This window comes from Drosophila albomicans, chromosome 3 (assembly GCF_009650485.2).
Source record: "Drosophila albomicans strain 15112-1751.03 chromosome 3, ASM965048v2, whole genome shotgun sequence".
Lineage (NCBI taxonomy): Eukaryota > Metazoa > Arthropoda > Insecta > Diptera > Drosophilidae > Drosophila > Drosophila albomicans.
Genome location: NC_047629.2, coordinates 22,066,147 through 22,087,722, shown reverse-complemented (window position 1 = coordinate 22,087,722; position 21,576 = coordinate 22,066,147). Strand labels below are relative to the sequence as shown.

At 37.5% G+C, this 21,576-nt stretch overlaps 1 protein-coding gene across 3 annotated transcripts in view; it reads right to left on the bottom strand.

The window, feature by feature from the left end:
- LOC117572754 (5-hydroxytryptamine receptor 2A) overlaps positions 1 to 21,576 on the bottom strand; it is a 71,399-nt gene that overhangs the window by 6,271 nt on the left and 43,552 nt on the right. For all 3 annotated transcript variants that reach the window (XM_034255838.2, XM_052006181.1, XM_052006180.1), the window contains 3 exons: positions 12,170 to 12,359; positions 11,964 to 12,101; positions 4,220 to 4,462 (listed from right to left, as the gene is read on the bottom strand). In XM_034255838.2, the coding sequence (XP_034111729.2) occupies positions 4,220 to 4,462; positions 11,964 to 12,101; positions 12,170 to 12,359 (571 nt within the window). The remainder of the gene's footprint in view (positions 1 to 4,219; positions 4,463 to 11,963; positions 12,102 to 12,169; positions 12,360 to 21,576) is intronic.

Genomic DNA, 21,576 nt, shown 5'->3' with positions numbered 1-21,576 from the left:
AATTACATTGATAAAACAAAAACGCTGCCAGTAATGCATAACATTAATTAAATTAAATTGAAATTTAAATCAATCAATCAAGTAAGAGTTTTAAGCTTTTAATGATCAATAAAACTTAATGCCTACACATCAAAACATTTTTGTTAATAAATTAAATTAAAAGAACTTTTCCAGATTAATTAAAAGTGAAAAATGGAATTTTTAATGATCGATAAACTGCGATAAAACGTAAATTTTCCTAAGAATTCTGTGCAATGCTAAACTGAAATATTCGAACAAAATACGCAGCTGAAAACTTTCAAGTTCAAGAAAATTCTCTGAAATGTGTGAGCGAAAAGCTCTTGCGCAGCATTTCCAGTGAAAAATAACAGAAAATAAGTCTCAAGCAAACCGTTGCTCGTCTCTAGTTTCAACTTTCGATGCGGTTGTGGCATGAACAAATTAATGGGGCAGCGCAGCAGCAATGGACAGGGCAAACAGACAGAGACGACTTTGTTGGCCATTGCCAAATGATTTTTATGACTTTGATTCCATAATATATTGCCGGGCCGTTATAAGCTTGTAATTGATGCGAGCGGCTTGGTTCTTTTGTGCAGTGAAGCCGCACAAACAACAGGAAGACATTTAAATTTGGTGTCATGTATGAAATGCATTTTCAATTTGTGAGCGAAATGCTGTCAACAATAGCTTTGGCAAGGAGCAGAACATAAAAAAAATACGTATACGTAGTGTGTGTACTTATAAAATTCAATAGCCATTGGCAAATTGTCCATGGTCACAAAGCGAGTAGCATATGTAACCTAAGCTATTGTCATATCCATTTCCATTTTCATTCTCATTTTCATTTTCATTGTCAACTCGAGAGTGTGTGTGTGTGTCGCACAAACAAATGTTGTAGCTGGGTTCAATTTCGTTTGGTTTCATTTCGATTTCTTTTGGCTGCAAAGCCATTTTTAATGTTTACCACAGAGCACGTAAAGCAAATCAGAGCAACAGCAACAGCAAGAGAAACAGCAATAGCAACAGCACGAGTTGCAATTGCTCCATCAGCAATTGGGAGGCTACGTATTTTCATTTGGAGTCCTCTAACAATGCGAATAATGATTACGAGTTGTTTTGGCTTCCGTAACGGTCAGCAGAGGCCAAATTGAAAGGGAGAGGGGTTCAGGCGACAAAAGTGCAAAGTTAGTTGGCAGAGAAACAGAAACAGAAATAGAGAAACTTGAAGATTACGCATACGCCACATGGTCAGTCGCAAGTTGAGCGGCAACTTTTAATTTGAAATGTTTTTATGGGGCGGCCCTCAAACTGTTAACACGAAACCAAAACAGTAACAGTAACAGTAACAGAAACCGAAACCAAAAACCTCAAACCAAAGCAAACACAACAGCAGCAGCAGCAACAACAATAACAACCGAGAGCCAACAAACAACGCTCACACACACATACAGCTAATATATTATTTATGTGCATGTGCACGCACTTTACTCCCTTTTCCCTCCCGTTCCTGCTCTGTGACCTTTCTGTTCCCCCTTTGCTTGCATTTAAGTGAGACGTATATTATTTGTTTCAATTTATTTCCTGTGCCCTTTTTCCCTTTTTCCAATTTGCACTTTCTGTGCTAGAGCTCTGCCTTGTTGCACTGTCATTAGACTTGGCTTAAACTCGACTTTGTTACGCTTAACACTGCATAACGGCAAGAACTGCAGCGAAGGCGCATTAAAAGTGACAAAGCACAGTGCAATAAAAATCTCTACTTAGAAATAAAATAAAAACCAAGTAAAAAGCTACAGTCAAGTTTGCTCAACTGTAAGATCTCCGCTGGTTATTTTGAATAGAACCAAAATAGTGCTGAATTATTCTTAATTATTAATATACAGAAAAACTAATAAAATATACTAAAAGCTATAGTTGATATATTGATATAGTACTGCATTTAAAAAATTCCATAGGGGTTTTATTTTGTTAATTAACTTTTTATCTGATTGCAACCAAATTTTCAGGAATCATAAATAATGTAGTTACAATTTTGTATTTGTAGTTACAATTTTGTACTTTATGGTATATTGGTAAATCAATATACCAAATACAGCCTTTGATATATTTTAGTATTTTTGCGGCATATTAATTTAGTAATATGAAGAATAACACCCCATTGTTTTACTTTTATTCAAAAAGCGCAGCGGATATCTCAAAAATATCAAAACTGTCTTTAGCAAATGCGCATTTCCGTTAGAAAAATAAATAACTATTTTTGAAGCTCAAAATATAGTATGTACGAAAATCAAAGTTTTCCATTTAACATTTTCACTTTTCACAAAATTTGCAATACTTCATAACCAAAACAAATTATTAAACTGCTGCTATTAGTAGTTTGTTTTGTCACATCCATTAATGTTTATGCTCTGAATAATACCAAACAGAAGCGCATAAAGTATATTTTATTGATAGTTGGCTTGCATAAGAGAAATTGTTTAATATATTCGATGGCATTTTTGTTGTTATTGTAGTTACAACTTTGTTTGAGCCTTTGCAATCGTCCCTTTTTCTCTGATATTAAACAAAACTACGATGATAAATTTATATATTTGCTTTTGGCTATGTTTGCTCGTTGGAGCGAGAGCGGGAGAGAGAGAGAGAGAGAGAGAGAGAGTAAGAGGGAGAGGTAGTGTGTGTTTATTTATTTGGCTGTCCACTTATTTGGCTCACACAGAAACCTGGCCCAAGTAAATATTTAATCTAAGTGTGTGTATGCAAGCGGATGCGTGTGTGTGCGTGTGTGTGGGTGTGTATGTGTGTGGCCAGCAAAGGCAAATACGATACGCAGTTGCTGCTGTTAGTTATTATGGCCAAGCGAATGGAAACGAAAGCTGTTAGCTATAAGCCATCAACATATTTTCTTCAATTACTCAAGCGTATTGAGTGCCTTGTTAGGCTACGTTTTCAGCTTTCAGCTCCTGTTGCTACTCTTCGTGTTGCTGTTGCTGTTTCTGTTATTGTTGAGCTTTGTTTTCATTTGGTTGGATCTGAAGGCGCTTTGCATGACGGTCAAGGCGGGCGAGATTGTAAATGGGGATGGGATGGGATGGCATTGCCGCTGGAGATGGCGATGGCGATATAGATGGCGATTGCTGGAGAGGCGATGGCGTATCCTTGTCACAGAGCTTATATTTGACTTTGCTATTACTTAACCTGCACGAATCGGAGGCGACCTTTGGCCACTCGACTTTTGGCCACCACCTTGTGGCAATGCCAAACAAAACGTTCGAGCAATTTATTTTGCCTGCCTCTTTTATGGTTTCGTTTTTCTCCGATTTTCGTGCCTTTGCCTTTAATGTGTTATTATTGAATGTCTACGTGTGTGTGTCCAAGTGTGTGTATGTGTGTGTGTGTGTGCGACTGCTGCTTATTTTTTAGCCATAAAAAGCTGAAATTGAAGTACATAAAATGCGGCTAAATACAAATTTGGCCGCCAATAAACAAAAAGCTTTGCCTGCAGTTTATCGCTGACATTTTTGTCGAGTGGGTAATTTGCAGGATTTGCGACTTGAGTGACCCAAAAGTCCACCTAGACGTCGGTTTACACACATTCTCTATATTCGTATACTTATGTTTAAGCTTATGCTTAGAGAATATACTCTGGTCTGGTCCGTGTATAATCACATACTTGTGTATGCATTTAAGCTTGCCATTGCCGTGGCCATTGCCAATAAAATCAAATGATGCTAGAGCCTTTTAATTTTCAGTTGATGACAAACCGAATGCCGTGCGAAGCGCGAAGATGTGGCGTATACGTAATCCGAGCATGTTGAATAAAAATCGATTTATGCCGTGCATAAATCAAATGTCACGACTACTTGATGTTTAGCTAACGACATGTGCAAGTTTCTATTAGGATTTATCAGGGATTACGCGAGTATGTTCTCCTCTCGAGTCTGTGTGTGTATGTGTGTTTGTGTGTGGACACTGGCCAAATGGGGTAGGAAATCAGCAGGACGTCAGACATGGACTTTATTTTTGGCAGGCTGCGTGCTTGCGTGCATTCAGGAAGCAAACTCAGATCGTTGGGCACATGTCGAGCGTTATGAAATTTACTTCTCTCAGCCTCAGTCCCCAGCCTCAGTCCCCAGTCCCCAGTCGCAGTCCCAACCCCAAACCCAAACCCAAACCCAATCGCAATTTCAAACGTAAATCCGGCATGCTTGTTGTTGGCACTTACCTCAATGCCGGCACGACTCTTGCTGTCTACGTTTGAGCTGCTAAATTCGGTGTCCTCCACGGTGTTCACAGTGTTCGTCGAGTTACCCTCAACCAGACCCAAGGCTGTGGTTCCACCGCCACCAGCTCCAGCTCCTCCGCTGCTGCCCGATGCACTGCCGCTTTTGTTTTTGGCCTTTGAGAATCTGCCAAGACGTAGCCGCAGACGATTAAGCTTTGTATCGGATGTTGCGCTGCCATCGGGCTAAAAGATACACAGAGAGAGAAAGAGAAAGAGATACTTGTATAGTTCAAGCTGCTTTTAGTTGAGCTGCATCGATTTTGAATAGTCGAAATTAAATTCATAGTTTTTGGCATGGCATTAAAATGAATAACAAAAGGCGAAAATTTGCATTTTGTTTCGTTATCGTTGTAGTTGTTGTTGCTGTTGTTATAGTTGTTGTTGCTGCTTCGCCTTACGCTTCAATAAACCGCAATTTGTACGCATATCAGAGGTTGAGCTGAGCCCAAGCTGATCCCGTGTGTTGCCTTCACCATATGCATATGTAAGTGGATTCGTTCGTAAATAAATTGTGTGTATTTGTTACAGTCACGCCACAGTTCCACTTTCCACATACGGCACCCAAAAAGCACTCCTCCTACTCCCCCTCTTCCTCCCATCGAACTACATTGCCTGCTCAAAATAAATTTCACGCTTGACTGCTTCAAGCGCTTGACCTCTTTGATTTTTTTTGTTGCGTTTTCGTTTTCGCTTCTGCTTCTGCTTATTTTCCCTTTTTATTTTTTTGTGCAGTTCTTGTCATCGCCTTCAATCCCACCAAATTAAAGTAATTGAGTAGTCAAACCTTTTGCCTCATCGTCAACCGTCATGTTGACCCTTTGCCAAGTCGATATTGCTTTAAATAAATAAAATTATGCTGATTTTGCGTTCGTGTGCGGAAATTTGCCAAAAAAGGGAATGAAGAAAAAACGGCCAGGCGATTTCAAGTGTGCCCGGTCATGGCCCCCAAAAAGTCGCCTCACAAAGCATTCGAGCATTCCCAAATGGCGTGAATATTTGCGCAAATAGTATTAAATGGATTTGCAGCTACGCATGTGACCTTCATTTTGTGGGCAATTCAAGAAGTTGAATTACTTGGCCACATGCCTGGCCAAGGACTCTTGACTCTAGTCTGAGACTCAGACTGAGACTAAGGGCAAGAGCAAGTGCAAGGGTCAGCTGACCTATTAAATATTGATCAGTCTGTTCTTTGGCTTAATTAGATACAGTCTCAGGTGTAGCTGAGTGCAAAGTTCAAATTCATTAATGAGATGCTTTACTTTACTATTAACCCTTGGCTTTTGTTATTACTTTTCTCGGCTTCGAAATTACTTTTCAGTTTTCAGCAGCTCAACAATATTTATTGAGCAATTGTATTTATTGTGCACAAGTGGGCGTGTGTGTGTGCGTGTATGTGAGTTGCGCTAATTAAATTTACGTCCTATGTCTGGTTCACATATTTCACATTGCGTATACGTCGCGTGCTGCTGCCATGCGGGTAATCAATGCGTAATTGAATCTCTGATAACTTCAAAGGCGCATATACAACCGTGTGTATTGCCAGCACATTGTTTGCCAGTTTGCCAGTTGGCGTGCCATGAAATTGCCTGCGCAAAACAATTGGCAAAAACTTTGTTCCCCATGCGTGTGCGAGCGGGTGTGAGTGTGCGACTGAGTGTGTGTGTGGGGGTGCTTAACCATAAATTCCATGGATTCCCTTTTGGCATTTGCTTAGATCGAAAACTAAACTACATGGCGCATTAACGTTATTTAAATATTATAGCCAACATATACAACGTACACAACCAATAGATAAGACGGCGATAAGCGCTTTTCCCCCCATCCCTTCCAACTTGACTTCGCAGCGCAACAGAAAGTGTAGCATACTTTTCAGCAGCGTCGACGATAAGCAAAACCCAGCTCAATGTGTATTTTATGTAGATGTGTCTGCTGTCAGCTGTCGCTACGCTGCTTCCTGCTCCTATATGTGTGTCGATGTACACATGTGTGTGTGAGTGTGTTTGAGAGTGTGTGCGTGTGTGTGCACATTTATTTAAGCGTTTGCATAAACGATACTTGGTCGAAGCCATTTCGCCACTTTGGCTAATTTATGTAAATTGTTTTCTTATTTAATTGTTTTTCTTGCGAGACATGTGTTGAGCTTCATATCATTGTAAGTATGTGTCTATAGCATACTGCCTACACACACACATACACAAACGCCCTCGTGAGTCTGTTGTATTCGTAATATGAATTTCGTATGTTGCTGTGTGAATCTGTATCCAATAATTTCCTTTTCTGGGCGAATTATGCTGCTCTGCCCAGAGCACAAATGTCTTAGACTGACTTACACTGTGCGGCATCGTAAAATATTTTAATTTATTTAATTTGATTTTTCAATTAAACAAGAGAGAGGTACATTTCAATTTATTTTATTTTAGTTTTTTATTTAATTTTATTATTTTTGATTTTATTTAATTTTAATTTTTATATTTATATTCTTTTACGTTAATTCATTTAATTGCGATTACTATATTTGATTTTAATTCATTTTATATATTCTTTAGCATATTTCTTATTACATTGACTTTAAATTTTATGTTATTTTATTTTATTTAATTTGCATGCTTTTAATTTCATTTCATTTTTCATTTATTTTGTATTTAATTTTATATTAATTTGTTATTGTATTTCATATAAGATTTTAATATTTTAATAATTTGTTTTATTTGATTGTATTTGATTTTATTAACTTCCATTCTTATCATTTCATGTCATGTTTTATCATTTTATTATTGTATTTCAGCTTATTTTAGAGTATTTTAAATTTATATAATATCTTTTATATATTCGTTTATTACATTTTATTTTGATTTATCTTGTCACATGGTATTTATTTTTATAAATTTCATTCATTTGATTATTATTATTATTATTATTTTATTAAATTTAATTTGATTATTTTATTCATTTTATTTTACTTTACTTTAAATTTTCATATTATATATTTCCTATTTTTCTAGGTTATTCATTTACTATGAGTCTGTGAACAGCTTTTTAACTGTCAAATAGTTTGGCATTTGTGGCAATGTTGCAGAACAAATGAGTAACTTTGTTTTGCTGCGCAGTGTTAATGTTGTTGCTCTCGATAAAAAATAAAAGAAAGAAGCACAGCTTGACGACGTGTGTCGCATATGGACGACTTGGTTTTGCCGTCCCCAGGCTTAGCTAATGCTGCTCGGCTGCTTTGGCTGCTCTGGCTGCTTTGGCTGCTCTGGCTGCTTGGCTGTTTGTCATATGGCCATGGTCATAATGTCAATATCTAGAGCAATCAATTTGAGCTGCTGTCGCTGCTGTCACTTTTGCTGTTGCCTCTACTTTTGCTGCTATTGCTGTTGCTGTTATTCTTGTTGTTGTTGTTGTTTGCAAATGTAATTGTGATTATGTTCGAGTGGTCAAGGCGGACACAAACACACAAACACACACTCACATACTCACTCAGAGTCTTAGAGCTCTTGGGCTGTAAGCGAAAGCAGCTGGGCGTTGTTGTCAACACACTTGTCCAAGAGAGACACACTCCAAAGAGCGATTGCTTTTTGTGTTTAATGTTACATTATTATTAATGTTTGCTACGCATTGTAGTTGTTGTTGCTGTTGCTACTGCTGTGGCATGGCGTATCTCATTAGGTCCATGGCTAAATTACAGATAATACCTGTGCGCTCAATTTGCTTAATTGCCTTTTACTACCGTGTGTTATGTTAATTGCAAAATCAATGCCCACGATGTGTCCAAATTGCGTATACGCAACCGTGTGCGTGTATCAGAGTATTTGTGAGCTATGCAAACTGCATTTCAATTTAAATTACGCATTAATGTTAAATTATGTGCTAAGCCAGTAGCTATAGGTCGACGAGCTGCAACTATTCATTCGAATTTGATTATGCAATTTAAATCATTTGCTGGGAAATTTATTTAGAAAATTTCGCCAGCTACACAAACTGAGGCCATAAACATGCTAAATGCAAAATGCAATTAACTTAAATTTATGTGCTGCCAAAGTACACACCAATAACCAAATATTTGTATGCGTATCTCTCTTGCCTTTGTCCAAAAAACTTTGCTACAACAAATCTTTATTAAATACAAAACGAAAAAAAAAGAACACCAAGCGAACAAGAGAAAAGAAAAAGAGAATTATTGTAACGAAACGCGCAGCAGGCGAACAGCGGAATGTGTTGTGTGTTTTGTTGTGTTTCGTTGTGTTGTTCGTGCTCTGTTGTGTTGCTCTGCTGTGTGTGCGTGTGTGTGTGTGTGTGTGTGTTCGTAGGTTAGTATAAAACCCTCGTCAAGTTGCAGGAAAGCAATTTTCAATTTGAAAGCATTTAGTTAAAAAAAGGGAATAACAAGAGCGTAATTCGATAGCAATAGCAAGCCATTGCCTTAATACTCTGACTAATGCTAAATTATTGTCGAAAGTTCAGAGAACACATTAATTTGCAGTGAAGCTCATGTTTGATCTTTATAAAAATACATCAACTTTGTCTAGAATATTTGAGCGGATAATATAATGTTCATAATATTCATTTAAGAAAAGCAATAAAAATTGTTGAATATTTTTTAAAGCACCAAAAATATTCAAAGTGATTTAGTTGACTATTTTACCTTTTGATTTAAGACTTTTTAAACTGTATTGTGTTGGTGACAATGATAAATAATAATAGTTTTAACACATAATAATTCATTTAACAAAGCCATAAAAACTGCTGTATATTTTTCGAATTTTAAACTACAGAAAATATTGAAAGTGTTTTAGTTCAAAAACTGATAAAGAAGGCTTAAAATATGAACCTCTTACAATGTGTTTGAAGACTTCTCAAACTCTACTTTTTTTTGTCACAATGCTTAACACAAACAAGCTGTTTCATTGAAGCAATAAACTCAGGGTAAGAGCATTGAAATGCCTGCTCTGAGTGGGGTAAATATATTTTAAAATCAACAAACAGGCCAGGCCAGTGAGTGGCACTAAATGGATGCGTATAGCTCGTGCTGTATTTGCTGTGACTCTGTGTGTGTGCTTGTATTGGCATTGCGTTCGCTGACATGTAACTAACACACACATACATACAAACACACACACATATACATACACAGAAGAAGCTACATCGGCCGGACATGGCTGGGACTTGTGTACGTTGGCAAATAGTGGACAACTTGTCTTGTTTGCGCATTGAATTTGTGATTCCAATGACTTTTTGCCAGCTTCGAGCTTGGCCAACATACGACTACAAGCATGAGTGCGTATGTTCCATATGTGTGTGCGTGTGTGTATATAGTTGTAGTTGTAGGTGTAAGTGTAAGTGTATGGGTAGGTAAGTGGTTGCAAACATTTTTACGTCAAATGGTCATTTTCAATTTAGTCGAAGCACTAAGCTTAAGCTAAGTAGCTGCTTCTAAGCATGTGCCAGCACTGGACACCAAAAAGAAAAATAATCTGTAGTTAGAAAAAATGAAATGCGAAATAGAACCGCAGATCGAAGTCTTAATGCTCTGCAGAAGAAAATAAAAAGAGACAACATAAAATCTGGTTTCATTAAGAAACTTGAAATAAATGAAGAAATATACAAATGTTATTGAACTATAAGTACACACAAAATGTAAACTTTTTATAATAAAAACAATAAGAACTAATATTAAATTAGTAAATTATTGTTGCAGTATAAAATATGGGCAGTTCTCTGAGGGATGTCGCGTGCGACCAGCTTTTCAGTTACAAAAAAAACATATTCTGAAATAATTTTAAAAATAAGTAAAGGTTATTTTTATAGCTCTAGATTAGTACTTTAATTAGAGCTAAGAATGGTTTTGGAATTTTTTTTCTGTTTTGTTTTCTGTTCTGATAATTGCAAAAATTAACAAATTCGTACGCAAAACCAAAAAATGAACGAATTTATATATTTTATCGTAAAACAGAATAAGTTACTAAAATTTATCTTAGCTCTAAAAATAGTACTAATCCAAAGCTTTAAGAAAAACCTTCACTTAATTTTAAAATTGTTTTAGTTTATGTTTTTTTGTGTCACTGTAAAGCTGTTCGCACGCGACATTTACCAGAGAATTACCCATATGGTAAATCATAAAGATACTTTGAATTAATACAACATATACTATATTCAAATATACATAAGTGCATACAAAATGCAAATTTTGAGAAGTAAAAACATAATATTAAATGCATAAATTATTATTGCAACACAGAGTTTAATTTTATTTTGCAAAATTTGCACTATTGGTACATTTTACATTTCAATTTATTCAATTTATTTTAGTTATGAAATATGGTGAATCATTAAGAAACAAGAAAATAAAATTTCGAAAGCTTAAAATCAATTATAATAAATGTACAGATTATTATAGCAACTAAGAATTTAATTTCATTATAAAATATGAAAATTTAATTAAATAAATTATATACATATATTTTTCAAGAAACAAGTATACAAATGAGAGATTATAAAAATGAAATACAATTATGAAATCAGTTGAATAATGAAATATGGCAAATCATTAAGGCACAAGGCAAATTTTTCTAATTAAATTCAATATTAAGCACATAAATTATTAATATTGCTTTTAAATTGAGTTTTTTACAAAATGTGGCAAATCATTAGGAAGCATCGAATGCAAAAAAATATATATTCGATTAAGATGATATATCAGCAGAATGAAAATACGTAATGAAAAATACATCAATTAATTTGATGGCATGAATTGAGTAAAATGTAAATTTAGTATTATTTGAAAGTATACATTAGAAAATACAGAAATACTTATGGTATTAAAAATGATAAATAAATAATTATAAATAAGTGCACCTCCTTCGACAAACAGGTCTGAAAATATCATTTAACCAAACTCGTGTCAGGGTATTTCATAAAGGTAAGATATTACAGACACGAAAACGCAATTCAGCAAACCCTTTAAAATTTATCAGTCTGCATACACACACACATACAGGCACACATACATACGTGGCAAAGAGCAAGAGCAACAACAAAGGACGTGGTAGAAGAACTCAACACTGACCAAATGCCCTCTTGGCTAGTTGGTTTTTGGGTAAGCACTTTTCGTTTAACTTCTTGCCGGACTTCCAAATGAGTTGGCTTTTAAAAGCAGAGCGCTGCAGGGGGCGACGAGCAAGGGCAAAAAGAAAATTTGGCAAAATGCATTTTTAAACACACTTGAATGAGGCTGAGAAGCTGCCTAATTACATTTGGCCCAAAGCCCAAGACGTACTCGTACACATCCATCGTGGCAGCCAGGCTTGCCTTAAGTCCATGCATATGTTATGAGCATATTTAGCTAAAGGCTTTCGTGCATTGGCTTCGCTTGGCTCTTGAGTTTGGTTTTGCTTTGGCAACAACTCTCAGCTGAAGCTGTACAGGTTGACCTTTATCTCGGATCGATTTTGTGGCTGTCTTCGCGATTAACTTCATTTAAGTGCAAAATTACAAGGCTTGGTTGCATTGGAAATTGTGCTGCGGTCTCCGACAGCAACTTAAGTCGAGCCATGTACAGGGTGCTCAGCCAGCAGTTGGCAAGTCACGTGAGGATTGCCGCATCCTGTACACTAAAGAGCTGACACCGCAAATGCCTATCGCATTGAGATTGTCTGGTTAAACGCACATATTGTGCGCTCGCACTTACCTGATTATTATTGGCCGCCACATCGACGGGTCGCGGTCGACGGCGGTGAATGCGTTTCCTTGCCGTCTGATAGATTTTCCAATACAACGCCAGAATTACGAGCAGCGGCACATAGAATGTGCAACAGGTGGCAAATACCTACAGAGAGAATAAATAGGTGAAATGATGATGACATCATCGCTCGGTACTCGGCTTAATTAACGCACCTGATAGGCCACATCCTGTGAGACCATGCATTTCTGTTGTTCGATGCGTTGCAGATAGTCTGGATCCTTCCAGCCAAATTGCGGCGCCAATGACACAATCACCGAGGCGGACCACACACAGAATATCATCATAAAGACACGATTGCTGGTCCTTGAATGGATGTAATCGATGTTGGTAACCGCCCAATAGCTATAATAGAACAAATAAACAATAAATTTTATTAACTATTTTTGCACTTGGCACGATGCGTGGTTTTATTTACTTTCATTTCGTGCGCTCACAATATGCAAATCAAATGTTGCATAAATCTAGGCGCGCACTTAAACTCACACACACAGCGCGATGTGTGGGAGGGAAAGAGACAGCGGGCACACAAATACACACACAATATTCACCATAGAAAATGGCGGCAAAGTAAAGAAGCGTGTTTGATATTTGAATTCCGCTCAACAGTTTTTCATAGCATTTTTATTTTCTCTTCTGCGTTTATTTTTTGTGTTTTTCATTTTGGGTTTTTGTGTGCCAAAACATGTTTTATATATGTATGCAAAGCATTCTCTGTATGTGTGTGTATAAACTTGTGTGTGTGAGTATGCCAGTCAAGCGTGGCATTTTTCAAATTTCCATTTTTATAGCCAGGTTTCAGGGCAACTCAACATGTACAGACACTTTGTCGAGCTGCATATGAAAATCTTGTAAATTCCGGCAAGTATTTAGTCAATTCTATTAAATATACAATGATATTTAATCTAGTCATAGATAATTATTCTTAAAATATACCAAATTCGTAAACCACTAAATACTAAAATATTCCGAAATGTGAAATATACCATATACCGTACCACTAAACATTGCAGTTTGTCAGCCCGCAGCTGTTGTTGTAAGCGTTTTTTGTTTATTTGCAGGGGCGTAAGTGGGCATGGCGAAAATTTGAAACTAACTTGATCTGCGTGCAAAAATAGCAAGTACTGTCGAAAAAAAAATTATGTCTCAATCTCTTATAGTCTCTGAGTTATAAGTGTTAATACGGACGGATAGGCAGACAGACAGACAGACGGATAGGCGGAGATGGTCGGCTGTTGACCTTATGGGTTCGGAGATGACTTCTTCTGCCTCTGATTTCCTGACGGCGCAAAATTATAATACCCTTCTACCCTATGGATAGCAAATATAAAAGCTTGTAAAATTCTTAAGAGTAGTGTATAGAAAAGTTGCTATGCCAATGCGAAGAACTACAATTTTGGTTTGGGCAAAAGCAACATGTCTAAACGAGTTTTTAAACGTTACGTGTACGGTAACTGGCACATACAACACACATACACAACACACACACACAGTTGTACGGATACAACGAAACTTGCACATTGATATGCAGAGCTTGTTGTGCTCTGGCTTTAATTGCATTGGTTGCTCTCGAAGCTTGTTGCTGCTGCTGGCCAGGCTTTAAGAATGCCAACTATTCAACTGTGTGGCACAGATAATCGCGCCCAGAGGCGGTAACTACACCATGTTACAATTGTTGTTGCTGTTCGAGTTGCTGTTGGTGATGATGCTGCCTCCTGCCATTAAGCAGCTTTTAGTTTTGGAGTTGTCAGTGTTTTGCCAGTGTTTTGCTGTCAGTTCAAAGGTTACCAACCACAACAACCTGCGGCTTTTGTCTGTTTTCTGTGGCTGACTGCCAAATTAATGCCGGCAACCGCACATTTCAAAATTTAACAGCAGTAAGCAGCAAGCACTCTTCTTCAACACACATTGACCGCAGCGTTTAAAGTGCCAGGCAACAACAGCAACAAACATCGAGAGAACAACGTCAATTGTTTGTGTATTAATTAAACACAATTTGCATAAACAAATATTTTGGCCTGCAGGGCCGCAGCGCAGCGCAGCTCAGCACAAGCAAACAAATGTGTGCTCAAAATATAAATCAACAATTAATTGAGTTGACAAAGCACTTGGAGTCTGGATCTATTTCTCTCTATCTTCCTGCCTCGTCTGCCTCTCTGCTAGTGTAAACCATGTTAAGTGCCTTCTCTCGCCCCAGGACATAACTTAATTTGTATGTCATTTGAGCCAGTTACACGCTAATGACAGCTTTATAAATACAAATAAAGGCGTATGGTATAATTTCATTAATTTGTTTCAAAAACCCCAATTAAGCCGCACTTAATTAAAGCGCACAATCAACTCGATGCACACACATGACCAAACAGTTATCCTACAAAATAGTACTACAAACATTCATTTTGTAGTTGACCGAGAGGGACATAGTTCAAATCACGACATAGAACGAGCACGTGTCTGCTATGAGAAATGATTGCACATGACGTATACGCCACATGTGCTGTTGTCGATAATAAATAATAATGAATAATGTTGATAGTTGATGACTTTTGTCTGGACAGCTTCCACCTGCTGTGCGCCACTTAGAAGACACTCTGTATCTTTGAGTTTTAATAGAGACGCTGCTAGGAGGAGCCGCCTTTATATTCATTAGCATAATATAATCGACTTCAAGTTGGCAATTTTGATTGACTGCTTAAAATTAATGGAATTTTGTGATTTCGCTGTCTGTCAATTTCTTTTTTTGAGTTACCAATTTTCTTTTCCTCATTTTTAGGGAGTTTGGGAAGTATGTGGCCAGCATACGCAATGGAGAAAAAAAGGCATGCAAATGAACTGGGAAAACCTAATAAAGTGCCTGTCATGCAATGTGCTCGCAATTGATATCACTCATACGACGCCTAGTCGCCATCGGCATTGCCATCGCTGTGTCGCAGTGAAAGTATCATAATTTGTTATGGCATGTTTTTCTATATACAATTTCGTTTCATAGGCCAGCAATTCAATTCATTTCAATTGAAGTCAATCAATTTATCAAGTGTACGGCGAAAAGCCAAACAACGAACTTCAGTCTCGAACGAACTCGACTCGCCTCGTGAGTGATGAATTATAACAATTTATTGTGCGCCAAACAATTTAAATGCGATTTTTCCATTATACATGTCCCGCTCTCGCTAGGTTGGGATGGGTTGGGTTGGGAGTGGGGGTTGGGCTGCTCTCTATGCAATATGTGTGTGTGATAAATGTGCGGCACTCGAGCGTAACACTTTTTAATGCATTTAAAAATTGCGCGCCTAGCACACAAAAAAGCCATTACTCTTGATCTCACTTGATTACGTACGTAATACGTACAGCTTTCCCCATTCCAGCAAACAAAAACTCTCCAATTTCTCCTTCTTTTCGGAAAAGTGATGCTTACATTTCTATATACATATATATTTTTAAGTTTTTCTTTTTGTGCTATCTTTGTTATTTTTAGCCGAGTCAGAAAGTCGTAACATCATGATGACTTGGCGCAATTGCTGGGAAATTGATTTTGAAAAATATCAGCAGCAATTAGTTTGCGGCAGTAGAACAAAAAAGTGTAATTAATTTAGAAGAGGACACATGTAATTTGACCTTTTAAGCTCCTCATAATTAATTGATGTTTTGCGTTGTCGAGTCACAAGTCAATATTTACATTACTTTTTTTTATTATTATTATTGGATTTTTCACATTTTGTCTGTTGACATCTGTAGCATGCATATTTAATGCTCCCTCATCGCCCTGTTACCGTGTATTCATTGCTCTAATTGCGGGTGTCTTAGCTATGTAATTCAATATTGTCATTTTAAATTATTTGCAGTTGAAATATTTCATAGCTTATCGATTGTATTACTTGTTCGTTGAATGCAGTTCATCGAGTTACACGTATTGTTTTTATTTTCAATTTAGGGCAATAAATAAAGGTAGTCAACGAAAAAAATCGGCATTGCCTGTTACCTGCGGCTGCCTGCTGACTGCCGTTTTTCAGTTTACAATTATATTTCATTTTATACAACAAAACAAAGACAAAAACAAAAAAAAAATGGGAGGGAAAAAAACTAGAAAGGAGGCAGTTGAACAAAAGATAAAAATGGAAAACAAAACGAGGCATACAAAAATGCATTCCACACTAGTAAAATAACAATAGACGGAGGCCACAACAACTGCGACAGCAACAACAACAACAACAACTCACGACTACTGCACACATGCACAGCGAGGAGTGGGCGTGGCATGTTCCTCAGCCTGTATGCGAGTTTTTATTTTTTTGCCTTTTTGTTTTCTTGTGCGCCCTGCGGCAGCTGTGGCATGATTAAATTTTTGCAAATTACTTGCGTTCCACGCTTAGTCTGCTGCTGTTGCTGCTGTCATTCCAACAACAACAACAATAGCAGTAATAACCTCTAAATGTTGCAGCGCAACAATAGAAACAATAAAACTGTATTTGTTCATAGTTGAAGAAGCGCTAGGCCACAAAACCATATAAGTCGTAACAATTGGCCTCTGCCCCAAAATCGTTGCCGAAACATGCGCAAATAAATCAAAATAGGAATTCAACCTTGAATCTTCACTTTAAATAAAGTTGAGAGCATTCGTCTATGCACTGTGTGTAAAGGCTTGTAAATTATTTGTCACTACGCCTTAATTTAATCGCTCTTAATAGCCATTGATTTTATTTGCATACATAGTCTGCCAATGCTCATTCATAGTCATTTTAATTATAATAATGTCAATGGTTCAACACGTCGTATGATTGATACTTAATTTAATTTTATATACGGCCCGTTGGTTTTATTATTGCCATCATTATTATTACTATTATTATTATCATTATAATGTATTATGATTGCCTCTTATTTATGGCAATTTCCAATTGTTATTATGGGACAACGCAGCGAATCGATCAGCATTTTAAATGTGTTAAATAGTTTCGATTTTTCTCTCCTATTATTATTGTGTCTACATAGAGATGTCAAAGCTTGTCTCTCGCTCTCTCTCTCTCATGTAGGAGACAACATTTTAATGCTGCCACACACATTTTATTTGTTATGTGCTTGTCCACTTGCAGCCGCAGTGCGTCAGTTATGCTGACATGCACGGCTCTTGCCTTACAGGGAAATTCAATTTAAAACGTGCTTACGTGGCTGCTGCGACAGGCTCCCAGCTACCAGCTCCCAGCTAGCAGCTATATCAGCTACCAGCTCTCAGATTCCTGCTCCCATTGCTCCTATAGCTACCCTTGTCCTCTGGCCCTGTAGCATCTCGTTGGCTTCCTTGGCCCACACCAATGAACTGTCCAACTGGAACTTTTGAGCGCTGCCCCGAGGCTCGGCATTAACAGAGAGGCACCCAAAGACAACAACTCTTCGCCCTTTACGTTTGGTTTTGGCAACAATTTTATAAAGTTTTAAAGCCCTAGATTTCTACACGGTAATTTTTACTCTAAATATTAAATTCCTTAATATTGTTTGCATCTCTTTTCAATTTATGATATAGTGTGTTCCACAATGTAATCAAGTTCCTTCCCCCTTCTGGCTACTTTTGTTTCCTGCTGTTTTTGTTTTGGGCCGCTTTTGTTTTTATTCTTTTTCTCGTTATTCATGTTGTTCTTGTTGTTGTCAGCGACCTACAAATTTATATGAGCAGAAATTGCGTTACATATTTTCCACGCATGACTACTAAGCAATGTTAGTTGCCGAGGGAATATTAGCTGACACGGCATTAAATTATAGAGCTGGCGGAAGTCGTGGCTCAAAAGAATACACGCGTTGTAAAAAATGAAAAAAAGGAAAGTCAGAATTTTTGATGTGCGTAAATATTTAGATTATAAGGAAAACGAATTTGAATTTACTGCGTAATTACTAAATTATTTATGCAGTGCAATTGAAATTTCTACATACGTTATGTGAGCATGTAAGTATATGAATTTCTTGAAGTCTTTAATTTATAAACATTTACTCCTTCTAAATTACAGTTTAATATAATTAAAGACAAGCCTTTTTCTTCATAAGCCATGTAGGTTTAATATTTAGAGCTATTAAAGTTATTGATTGTTATTAATAGTATATTAAAGGTGAAATGTTTTTCGCTTTGAAAAGTATTCAACTTTTGAGGGAAGAGAATTGTATTTGAATTAAATATTATTCAATTAAAATCAATTTAATAAATAATTAAACTTAATTGTTAATTTGTTCTATTCTATATCTAATGTTGATTCAGAAACTGAAAATACAAAAATTTATGTTTAAATGAAGTCATTTAAAATTTTAATATAATATTAAAGTATTTTCAAAATTTTCATTATTATTTAATTACAATTTATGTACATAATTCAGAAACTGTAAATGTATTTGAAAAATGTTTAAATGCAATCGTTTGAAATTAATAAATAATAAAACATATTTTACTTCATTTAAACTCACACTATTAATTAAAATTGATTGAATTGATTTTTCAACCTATAGAGATTTCTAGGGTAACTTGCAAGTGATCATTGGATGGTGTCAAGTTGCGCTTATTGTTGTTTGTGTGCGTCTCGTATGGCGGAGTTTTCTACTTGGCGCACAGCTGGCACAGGATGCGTCTTCTGTTGATTACAGGCCCATCGCATCGCATATGTGGCCTGTGCCGTTTGGTGCGTGTGCCGCCTCGTGTCCTGTCTGCACTGCGCTGCTGTGTGTGTTATGTTAGCTCTGTGCTGTGTCCCATGTCCTGTGGGTGTGGGTTTTCCTACATATATGTATAGTATATGCTCTGAATGCCTTTATGCGTGCCTGCGTCTTTGCAGCCACTGTGAGAGGGCAGCAATTGTAATTTATGGCACAAAAACAAGAAACTTATGTAAATTGCAAGGAGGAGCAGCATCAGCGGCAGCAGCAGAGCAAGAAATAAGCGGGACAACAAAAGCAAAAGCAAAGTAAATGTTGGGCGACCACGCCCAGACGAAGTCAGTAATCTTGCATTGAATGCAGCCGAGTGCGTTGATTGCTGTCTGGCTGCCCTGCTGGGGCATCTCCTGTGCGCCTTGTTGTTGTTGTTGTTGTTGTGGTGGCCACCGCCACTGCCGCCTTTATGAATCTTTTAGTGCACATGCAGTTTTCCTTAAAAACAATTTGCATAATTGCACGATGGTTCTTCGCACTGGCGACCGGCGCGTTTGGGGAGTCGCAACTTAATTATATTTAATAAGCTTAAATGTTTGCCGGCCTTCATAATTGTCCCAGCCAATTGGCTGGCACTCTTCATAAGTCTTCAATGTACTCGGCATAATTGCAATTTCATAATGTGAACAGCGAGAGAGGACTGGCAAGTGGCAACGGCAAAGGCAACGGCAACGGCAACAGCAACAGCATCATTAGCTCGTCGTGTCCAGTGCCAATGAGCCTTGAAAAAGTCGCACGCTCTCAATGGGGGGAAAATTGCAAAAATGTGAAAATATATTTAGCAACAATGGATTCTTTGGGGTCAGAGAGTTGTTGCCTTGTTGGTTTGTTGGATTGCTGGCTTTCTGCCTTGTTTGCTTGCCTGCCTGTTTTTGGCTATTTGCTTTTTGTGCATGTTTTGCCTTTTGGCGTTCTCACACTCACACTCACACATACACACACACACTTGGCTTTTCTCTATCTCTGTCTGGCACTTTGCGGTTTGCGCTAGCCGAGTTTCCTTTCCGGTGGCAAAAGTTTTGGTTCAAACCGAAAACCAACCATTAATCACACGGCGTGCGCAAACTCTGCTAAACGCAAAACTAAATACGAGCAAACCTCAACACACCCAAGATGAAATATATATTTATGTAGGTATATAATTCATATGTATCTGAATAGGTACTTCAAGCTTAATGGAACCACAACATTTTCAATGTTTGCGGCAAATTTTCAAAAACGTGGATAAATTGCAATACTTGAATGTATTCATTTGAGCTTGAAGTGCAGTTTTTGGTCAGCTTTTTCAATTTGACTATAAAATTGTTCATTTGTCTTAGCGCCACGCCCCCCATTTTGAGCTCTCAGCTCTCCACTTCGAAGTCCTTCATTTGATTTATTTGAAATTCAATTTACTTCTCGCACTGATTAATCATTCAGCAGCAGCCGGGCTGGCAGCTGGGAGGTAGCAGGCAGCCCTTGCGCCATTATTTTGATTTATGCGACTTTTACAAATTCGAAATTTAAATTACGCACACACACACACTGATACAAAAGAGAAAGGGGGCAACCCTTGAGGGGGTGCGGGAAGACATAGACTTTTGGGTTAGCCGCTGTGTGACAGTTATAGAATTGTAATTCATCTTGGCTGCGGTTTGAATGCTTTGCCATTCAAATGAAATGTTTGAAATGTTTCCCACTGTGGCTTTCAAATTTCGGTCTTATAATTGCTTTTCCAGCAGCAGCAGCAGCCAGTTGACATTTTATTTAAAAACTTCTCGGTTAACCCCAAAATGTAGGCAACACTTTTCAAGTGCAACTCAGCAAGTGCAAGTGTATGTGTGTGCGATTGTGTGTATGTTGAGTTGACTAACAACTGGTAATTGAGTTGTGTGTGCCAACATACTTTTGATTGTCTCTATATCAAGTATACGATTCAGCCGGCACATAATTAAGTTTATTGCTCAACATACACGCAGCACGAATCTCTGCTCATTCTTCTAAGTGTGTGCGTGTGTTTGTGGCAAATATTGATTGAGGCATTTTGTAATGTTGTCTGGCAAATACATAAATCATTAGAATTATGTCAAGCCGTGCTAATCGAGATTGAATATGCCCCAAGTGTGCACACACTCTCACTCTCTCTCTTTCTGTCATTCTCTCTCTCTATTCCTCTCCCTCTCTCTGGCTCTGACAGAGATTAAAAGCACTTGAAACCATTTTAGTTGCACACACTAAATATTTACCATTTGTTTTATGAACTTGAGTTAAGTTCATTGAGTTTACGCTCGACGAGATAGCTTCGGCCTTTAAATGTAACAAACACCTCATTGCAAATGCTCTAACAACTATTACTGTGTATGTGAATCGAGTGTGTGTGTGTATGTGTGTGTGTGTGCGAGGGCATTAGCAGATAACATAAATGTCTTAGTAACATATCCGGTTTTATTGCTTGGCTTCTCTGTTTGCTTTTGCCTATAGTTTAGTGTGCTGCCTGCCTGGCTGCTTGCCTGTTTGCCAGTCGACTGACTGTCTTGCTATTTTGTCTCATTAACCGATTGAAAGGCGTATTTGTGTGTGTGCTCTGTATATGTGTGTGTGTATGTGTGTGACTGCCTAACACATGAGTTTTGGCATTTCGGTTTGTGAAATCAAATGTGCAAAGCAAATGAAGCGTTATTCGAATAGTGGTTTGTCTCCTCCTGACCTACAGCTTGCTTTTCTCTGACTGACTGACTAGCTGTCTCTGTCTGTGTATGTGGGTCTATTGTGTGTGGGTGTGTGCATGTGTGTATGTGTCAGGCATGAAAACTAATTATACTGTTTAATGCGTTTGTTTAACTAGCAATTTAATTAAGGCTGTGCTTTTGTTTAGGCTATGCTCACTGCCTACCGCACA